Below are 9230 nucleotides of genomic sequence, written 5' to 3' on the forward strand. Positions count from 1 at the left end.
ATTTCTCCAGAACACAGGAATACACACAGACATTTCATACAGTACCTCCAAATAAATAGATAATGATTTTGAGAATTGTTCACAGTCCACTTAGTGGCTTTGTTGCTTTGTCTAGCTCCTAAATACAAAACCACATACACAAATGGTAGCAAAATCACAGAGAAAGTTCCTGTGAGAATTAGATGAAAGAGATTCCAGAGACCAAAGCCTATCAAATCCATGTAAAACCACACAAAGCCTTAACTGACACAGTGTTTCATGGTTTGAGATACTGGTTATTTGCACTGACTGTACATCTGTCCATAGGTGTCTTTTTAGTTATAATACACACTCAAAAAGAACTAGAAAGTCTTCCTAGTCTAAACCTCCCTCTAATTACATACACTGGAGTTTAATTAACATTTAACAAGGGCAATGTGTTAAGTAAAGGCCCACTTAAATGTACCTGGATGAAATACTGTGTAAGAGCATGGCAGAGGAGTTACATTTGTCGTTTCCTGAGCAACTCAGGCTAATTCCACACAGGGAAAGTATCTCAAAAGAATTGAGAGGCTTGTAGAGCTGAGAGCATAAATCCATCCTCAGGGAGCACACAGCGTGAAGCTGCAACTGCCTTTTAGGTGTCTGCAGAAGGAACAACTCCCATGCTCCAACAGAGCATGAGAATGGAACGGTTTCTTCTCCACAGGCACCCAGAATTATTGCTGCCCTTATGAAGAATCAGTCCTGTTCTTCAAACATTTAAAGCAGCCCAAGTTAAACAAGGATGGACAAAAGCCATGGCCAGTCTTGATAAATAGGCAAGCAAAGTTTTAACCTGGGCATTTTATCCATCTCTTCCTCACTATTGTAGTGTATCATTTTAAGGTGCAGTATATAAACCATGTTTCCATCACAGCTGCCACAGTGTGGCCTCTGAAGCTACCTTCCTCCCTTTTTTTCCTTTGAAAACCTTTCAGTAACTCCTTCCCTTAGGGATAGAACTCCACCTTTTATCCAGGATCAGAATCAACTCATCCCCTGGCTGCCAGACAAGCTGTTAGCCTATTCCTTTTCTGGGCCAGCATGATGTCTGCAAATACTCCAGAGCAGGAAATGAGGCAAGTTCCTGGTTCCCTTGAAAATGGCCATTATCCAGGAACTGGAATTGCTTTGAGAACTGCTTTGAAAAGTGCTGAGAGCAAAGCTCAGTGTCTCCAGAGACACACAGAGGTGGAAGACCCAGCATCACAGGGCTGCCATTAAGATGATCTTCAGCACTGAACCAAGAAACAGCCCACGATATGTGTAGTCAAGGACACATTCCTCAGCCTAAACAACAAAATTAGATGTGAAGGAACAACCTGCAAGACCCCAAGTCCTTGTCCAAACCAGAACTGCTTCCAGTTTTAGTTTCTAAAGCCAGCAGGCTCTGGATACACTTCATGAACAGCATGCAGAAAATGGCACAGGTTTTCACTGTTCCACTGCCTGCCTTTTCCAAGTCAGCCCTTTCTTCCAGCTCATCTGGTAACACATTCCAGGGAAGCACTCACTTGGGTAATCACATCAAAATACGACCCAGTCCATAAGAACTCTCTACTGACAGCAGAAGCAGCAAGCAGGGCAGGAATTTGATGCTACACCATGAGAAACAGCTAAATTGTTGTCAGCCTTTTGGGGCCTTCTCATCCTGGCCCTTTAGCTGGGAAGCCTAAGGGTGTATTCAAAGACTTTAGGAGGCTGCTATCCAGCAAAAAGAGGAAAACGCCTGTAAGATACCATGTATCCAGGAGCTTCTGTCCTGTTATCAGGGGTCCCAGAGACCATTCTCAAATCCTGCTTTTCTACAGAAGCTACTCGTTACAGGCACTTCCCACTGTTCTTTTCAGGACTGTGAAAACACAATCACTGAGGCACCACTTTTCAGTGTCTACTATTTCTGGTATAAGCACAGACAACAACTGTTACACTGGTAGGAATTCCCAGTTAGACACACTATTCCAGGACTGAATTCTGATAACCCACTAAATACTTCACTTGCAAACACGAGTACACATTCCTAAGTAACATGGTGCTCGTTCAGGAACAAAATGCCTACAGAGGGAGCAATCCCAGCTTAACTAGCATAAAAGCAGTTTTTAATGAAGTTTCTGTATTGTTATGCCAAGAAATCTCATCAGGTAGAGAAGACTTAAGTGATTAAATGAGAATTACAGTAATATATATCCAAGCATTAGGCAAACAGGAGCCTAATACACAGCTTAGGAGCAGTTCATTAGTTATTTGAGATATATTAGTAATGATGACTGACTAATACTCTTGATTATTTACTTTGACAGCTCATATGTGAAAGACAGACAGAGCGATATGCTACTGCAACCCCCAAACCTGCCTCAGGAAACGAGAACCACATCTCAAATCACAACCTGCTGTGGTTTATATGCTCAGCAGGCGGTAGGATATGCACGAGGCCACTTTAACCACAATCAGCAATGTCTGTCATGTTCACATGACATACAGGTTCCCTTTCCCTTATCAAAGCTCCCACAACTGGTTACTGGTGCAAAACTCAGATTCCTGCTTCCAGGAATAGTAGGGATTCCCTTCATAAAAGAGAGCATTTTGATTTTGTAGGATAAAGGCCTCATTGGCCATCCAAAGGATCAATACGGTCATGCCAGTCCTTATCTCTGCTTAATATGGGGTGTTTTACAGTTAAAATATATCTGTTATTTCAACATTAACCACCTTATCTATCTGCCTTAGAAAGAAAAGGGAGCTCCAAGCCAAAAAGGTTTCCAACAGGCATTCCACAGAACCTGAGAACAGGGACCTCTGTACTCCAACGTCTCTGCTCAAAGCAGGGTCAGCAACAGCAAGACCAACAGGACGTCAGGTTCTGAGTACTGCCAAAGACAGAGACGCCAGAACCTCGCAGGGCAACCGGTTCCTGTGTTCCACTACCCTCACAGTAAGTATTTAAAGCAGCAATCATCATTCAGACCCACTCACATTCACTTCCCCTCCCAGCCACTCCTGACAACATCCAAATGGGTTCCTGGAGCGCATCATCCAGTGAAAGCTCATCAACCCATGGACTGCAACTGCTGATCCAGAGCACAATCCCAGCTCATGCCACGAACAGACACAACATCTTGGATCTGGGACAGGGTAAGCAGCTACACCAAGCTCAGCAGCGGTGATGGTTTATAAGGCTGTCTCTGCAATAGGTACCATTGAGTAAAGACACGTCTTGAGAATTTGCTTTCTTAAGTGAACTCCCATGGGGTTTTTGACAGCCAAAATAAGATTTCTTGTAGTTCACGACTCCTCAGAAGCCTCATTTTGTATTTTAACTACTCCATTTTTTAACTTCCTTACTTTTTTGCAACATGGGTATCTCAAGTTCTTTTCGGGCAGGAGAAAACAGGGTGGGAGGAGAAGGGGTATCTTCTGAAGCCTGTCCCTTTGCTCTTCCCACACCACCACTGAACTACCACATGCAACTGGACCAAAGCTCACTATTACCAGCCTTTGGCTGGCAAAAAGAATAGGGATATTTCAACATACGAAGAAGGCATCTCCTTTTGCACACCACATGGGTCTGAACTGACCAGCTCTATCCACAGCTGGCCAAATGAAAACGACCTGTACTTGTAAAGAGATCCAGTTATGGGTTTGGGCCTAGCAACTTCCTGGATTCTTCCTAACACAGAGATGAATTCATGACAAGCAGGTAAATCCCCAAACCATTCCTTTTGCAATCTAGTCAAAAAGAATGATAAAGATGCCTTCATTTTGTACTTCTGTATGTAAAATGGGCAGAACAGTAATGCATGAATAATTCAGATGTACTATGTTGAGATTCCCAATTTAACACAAATGTGAATCACATTCTAAAGAGCACTTGCTTCCTGCGTGTTTCCTTTAATGGACTTTGGTTAAGTGGGTGGCTATTCTTGCTCAAAACCAGCATGAAGCAGCCACAGACAGTCATGGTAAGAGCACTCCAAGTCAGGCAGGGCCCTCCTCTGCACCACTAGCAACAAACAGGCCCTAAAACGTTAGGGTGTTTTGTTTTCCTTTTAAACATACATTCCCAGCAACCTGTATGCATATTTATGTTTTAACACACATCGATACTTTTAAGTAAAGCAAAGTTAAATCATTCAGAAGAGCCTTGGAGCTTGATAAATCATCCCCCTTCTTCCCAAGATAAGCTACCTGAGACAAGGCTCAGTGCAAAGAGAGATCACGATTGCTGATGCAGAGGAGCAGCCCTCCAGCAGGAAGCAGCATTTTCTGCTGGAACTGGTGCAGATCAGAACCTCCTGGTGAAGAGCATTTACAAATACCATGAGACTAAACAAATGAAACTCACCAGCACCACTGCAGGCTCCAGCATCTATTCGGGTTTCTCATCTTACAGCCTGCAGAAATCTCTCCAATTCAAAAGCTCCTTTGCTCAGAATGAGGGTACAGCTCGTGCTCAAAACCCCGATCAAAACAGGTACACTTAATTTTCTCACATCTCAAGGACTTACACTTTTAGCACTGCTTAGAAAGAAAAATCAACCTAAAAGGTGCTCTCATGGAGCGTATGAATTTTAGCTCACATGTGGAAAAGAACATGCATCATCAGCAGCAATAGACACTATTCCTATCATGCAACAAGGATTCAGGTTTGCAAGCATCATTTTGCCACAGATGTCTACAGGCAAATATAGAACCTCTGCATCCCACTTATGAACAAGAGGCACAGAAATCAGCACAGTGATCTGTGCAGCATTTTGCTCCACCACACAAGCTATTTGCTGCCCCATCACATCTGAGAAACAACCCATTGTAGCTGCATTAAACCCCAGCACACCATCATTCCAGGCTAAACATTAGCATGCTATTTTCACTCTGCCACAATTAATATCTCAATACCTTACGTAATCTACTGCAGTCAGAAAGGAAAAGGTTCCCTGGTATTGTCACTCCCTGGTGCAGGCACCCTGCCTATCGCCAGCCTCCACACAACTTACCCAAGATCTACAACCTCTCAAGGCTTTTAAGCCTGTCTGCGTTAGCAAAAACCCTCATTTCCCACTAGGACAGAGCATTTTCAGTGGATTGCCTCCATATTTATCTTGCTTGGAGCCAGCACAGGCAGGACTGGTGAGGTCTCTTAAAAATCATCCCGGTTCAGATTCTAGAGCTGCTGATTTCCTGTTATAGGAAGTAACAGTTCTAGCAAAAGAATCCCCAAGGCAAAACGTTTAGTGTTCCAATGTGTAAGCCCTAACAGCCTTTGTTCTTCCCTTTGCCAGATTCATCACTGCTCACTTCCCTCTCCCCCTCTCCCTGTCTCTGAAGCCTTCAGCTTCCACCACAAGACCCAAACGCCGGCTCCAATCTAAGTACACATCTATTTTTCAGATGAGAGGGGAAAAAAATACCCTCTCCATTATCCATTGCTTTGAGTTAAAAGCAGCCACCCCCAGGAGCTGCTGCACTGCCCCGCCGCTTCCCAGGCTGATTTCATTACTGCACAACGTTATAATTCATGCTACTAATAATCTGCTGGAGCTCCATCAACCCCCCTGAATACAGCTTTCCACTTGCCTCCTGCAAAATCCTCCCTGGTTACAACAGCTTAAGAAACACCATCCATACTCTTCCTTTCATACGGGTATTTTTTCTATGTAGCTATATTAAGCACAGGTTTAACACTGAAGACCTGAATTCAGAAGCCAGTATTGGGTTACTCAGATTTGGCCAAACAAGCAACCTTTAAACAATCAGAGAGCACCTTCTGAGTGCTGTAACACAGCACAGACAATTCAGTGCCATGTGCTCCGCAATTTCTGATTGTCACTCAGAGGCCTGTTCCCTATCCCCACATTGTTATACAAATGTATAGCTGGAGACAAGATATTGCAGTTAAAACACTGTATTTAGCCCAAGATATCAGTAAGTCTTACAAATAATAGCTTTAATCCTATTAAAGCTGGAGGACATTAATAGCATTTCTTTAGTAACACTTAAACAATTGTCTCCTTACTGAGGTGTGCAGCCAGGAGCTAGATTCGCTTTGCACATACATGTACCTTCATGCTATTGTTCCATTCACACCCAAACAGCACCGCTCACCTTGTGAACCTTGACCTTTCAAAGGTATTTTAGCCAATGCTCAGTGACTGCCACAGACGCATTACCTCTGCAAATATGAAAGGGTTAAAGGCAGCCCCAATCAATAGGCCTACAAGGGAAAGAAAGAGACAAAAAGGAAAGCGAGTATGCCTTACAGCCCCTCTGCAATGCCTTCTGCACAATTCCACAACAACACGGTTTCCTTCTGGCCTTACAGAAAGGCACAGCACCCCCCACCCCCTCCATCCTAACGTCTCCTAAAGCAGCAAAGCACAAGACAGCACCCTGTAAAGAAAAGAGCATGCAAACAGCATTCTTCAGTCACAAGCATCGCTACAATTACAAGTCATTCAAGCCGGTTTATTCAGTTCAGCTTTAAAATAAGATGCATAACCAGTGTCCCACCCTTGCAAAGCACAAGTATTTTAATAAGGGTCATAAATCTCAGCTCTTGCCCATTCCTTAAGCATAAAAAGGCACGAAACGCCAAAGTCATCTCAGTTACTGCAAATATGTACATTTACATACAGAACCCTTTATGCCTCTATTAGCCACATACCAGTGCTGTGTGTCTAAAGTGTGCATTCACATACTGGTTTGGGATGGTATCTTTCTGCAAGCTCCTCTGCTTTTGGCTGCCATGAAGGGAGGAAGCTATCCCACTGTAGTAGCTCAGTGACTGCATTGTGTTCAGGAGCTGATCTGCCTCAAACCAGTTCCAGCCGGTTCTGGTCACCCTACATAAAAAGCTATGGCAACCCTCGCGGAGTTGCCAGCAAGTCCCTGGAATGGCGGGGCTCTCCCTGCTGGGGCGGCGGGGCCGCGCTGGCCCCTCGCCCTGCGCCCCACACGCGGCCCCTGCGCCCCACGGCCGCCCCACACGCTCCCTTCCTCTCCTCCCCACTTACCTCCCACAACCCGGCTCAAAGCTGAGCGTGTGTGCGTGCCTGTCTGTAGCTAACAAAGAGACCGCAGCCAAACCCCGCACAGGAGCTCTCTGCAGCGCCAGGCAGGCTCGGCCGCAGCCCCGCTCGGCTCCCGCGGCACCGCTGCCCCGTGCCCGCGGGGTGGCCGCACACGCTCCCCTCCCGCCCGCCCCGCTCTCGCTGCCCCGGGGGCCGCTCGAACGGCATTTGTGCGCCGTGCACGGCGCCGCTGCCCGGGGTAGCCGCACACGCGCCTCCCTCCCCGCAAGAAACCCATTTCCGCAGCAGCAAGATGCCCGCAGGAGCCGCGCTGCCCCCTCAGCTCAGGGGCTTCCTCTTCTCTGCCGGGCGGCCGGCCCCGAGGCCCCGCGGAGCAGCAGAGCCTGCGGAGCCCTCGCCCGGCCGGGGCCCCCTGCCCAGCCCGGCTGCGGGAGGCCGGGGCTGAGCTCGGCAGCCTGCGCCGCTCCCGCCCCGCAAGATGGCTGCGGCCCTGCTCCGCCGGCCCGCTCCCATCCGCCCCGGGGCAGCCCCGCAGCAGGGCCGCGGCTCCCTGCCGTGCCCGGGTCCCTCCAGAGCAGGGCTCTGCGGCCACCTCTGCCCGTGGCAGCCGTGCTCCGAGCCCGCTCCCCGCTTCTCCTCTGCCACCCAGGGCCTGCCTCCTGCAGGCCCGCAGCCTCCCCAGCCCCGGCCCTTGTGCTCCCCGCTGCTGCTCGGCTACTCACCCCGGCACTGGTACCACCAGTGACCACCTCCTCCTACGCGCCAGGCCCCATCCTCCCGGGACGTGCCGCGGTGGCTCCTCGGCGCCGCTCCCTCGCAGCCAGCGGCCACGCCGGGCGACACCAGCAGCCCCTGTGCTCTGCGGGCTGCACCTGTAACCGTTAGCAGAGGTCTCGGGCACAACCCTTCACCCCCCCTTCCCCTGCGGAGAGAGCTCGGATCTGGCACTTTCTCCACATCCCTCATCCCCACCCCATTCTGGGGAAAACGACCATGTTCTTCCGCTGCCTCAGCCCTGTCTTCCCCGCACCGCGGCTGCAGCCGGCCCTCCCTCAGCCCCGCAGCCCGGGCGGGCTGCTCCCGCCTCTGCGGGCCGCCGTGGCCCCGGGCACCTCGCTGCCGGACCGCGGCCCCCTCCCCTTAGCGCGGCGGCCGCACCCCCCCGGCGCCGGGCCCGCTTTGCTCCTCGGCCCGGGGTCGGCCCTACCCGGGCGGGCGCTGCCGAGCCCGGCCCGGCCACGCGTGGGGGCTGCCCTGGCAGGGGAGGCCGCGGCCCCTCCGGCGCCGGGGGGAAGGGGAGTGCAGGAGGCCACGGCCGAGCGATCCCCGCCGGGGCAGCGCCGGCGCTCGGGGGGCCGCGGGGCTCCGGCGGCCGCCGCCCTCGCAGCGCCCCGGCCCCGGAGCGGCCCGAGCCGAGCCGCGCCGCGCCGAGCAGGCCCGGCAGGGCCGCTACCCGGAGCCTGTCCGCTGCGCGGGGCCGGCGGGCCGGGAGCCGGAGCGCGGGGATCCCCCCCGCATGCAAGCTCGACCCCATGCAAACAAACACACCTGCTGCGGCCCCGCCGGCGCCGCAGGCGGGCACGGCTACGGCCGGCGCGGCCTGGCTAGGAGCCGGTGGAGCATAATGGCAGAGGCTGTGCCGGGATGAGGAGCCGTGGGGGTGCCTCGGCTGCACAGATGGGGGAGACGCTCCCGTGTGATGCCGAGTGAAACGGCTCCCCGGAGCGTGCCGGGGGCGGGGAGGCTGCGCTGCCGCCCAGCACTCGCGGGCACCCGCGGCCGGGCCGGGCAGGTCGCGGCCTCCCGCAGCCCGGGCGGGGGGGGGGGGGGGAATCCCCGGTTCGAGCCCGGCAGCGAGCTCGCGGTGCCGGCGGCCCTGGGGCACGGCCCGGGCCTTCACCGGGGCCCTGCGCGGGACGGGGCAGGCCCTGCGGGCCCGGAGCAGCGGGGCCCGGCGATGTCAGCGCGGTCCCGCCTCGCCCGAGCGCCCCGGGCCTCCCGCGGAGCCACCGCCCGCGTTCCACCCCCGGCGCGGCTCCGGGCCGCGGGGCCGGGCGTCCCTCATGGGCCCCGCCACCGCCTCGGGGCCGGGAGCCGGCCTGGGTCCTGCCAAACCAGAGCCTGGGACCCCGTCTGGAGCCGAGCCTGGCCGAGCTCTGCGGGGAGCTCAGCGGCTTCGGCAGC

At 52.4% G+C, this 9230-nt stretch overlaps 1 protein-coding gene across 10 annotated transcripts in view; it reads right to left on the bottom strand.

Annotated features, from left to right (window-relative positions):
- LOC136004415 (zinc finger protein 532) overlaps positions 1-8808 on the bottom strand; it is a 34904-nt gene extending 26096 nt beyond the window's left edge. Inside the window, exons 1-3 of one of the 10 annotated variants that reach the window (XM_065660889.1) lie at positions 8595-8808; positions 7769-7918; positions 6121-6229 (exon numbers count right to left, since the gene is read on the bottom strand). Coding sequence is in view for 2 of the 10 variants with exons in the window: in XM_065660886.1 (XP_065516958.1) it covers positions 7769-8012 (244 nt within the window). In the remaining 8 variants the exon portion in view is untranslated. Of the gene's footprint in view, positions 1-6120; positions 6230-6679; positions 7009-7028; positions 7190-7768; positions 8220-8253; positions 8324-8594 lie in introns of those variants that run through there. The other 9 variants (XM_065660890.1, XM_065660887.1, XM_065660896.1 and 6 more) reach the window with 9 other exon arrangements.
- Between the last annotated feature and the right edge of the window lie 422 nt (positions 8809-9230).

The sequence above is a fragment of the Lathamus discolor genome, chromosome W (genome assembly GCF_037157495.1).
Source record: "Lathamus discolor isolate bLatDis1 chromosome W, bLatDis1.hap1, whole genome shotgun sequence".
Classification (NCBI taxonomy): Eukaryota; Metazoa; Chordata; class Aves; order Psittaciformes; family Psittacidae; genus Lathamus; species Lathamus discolor.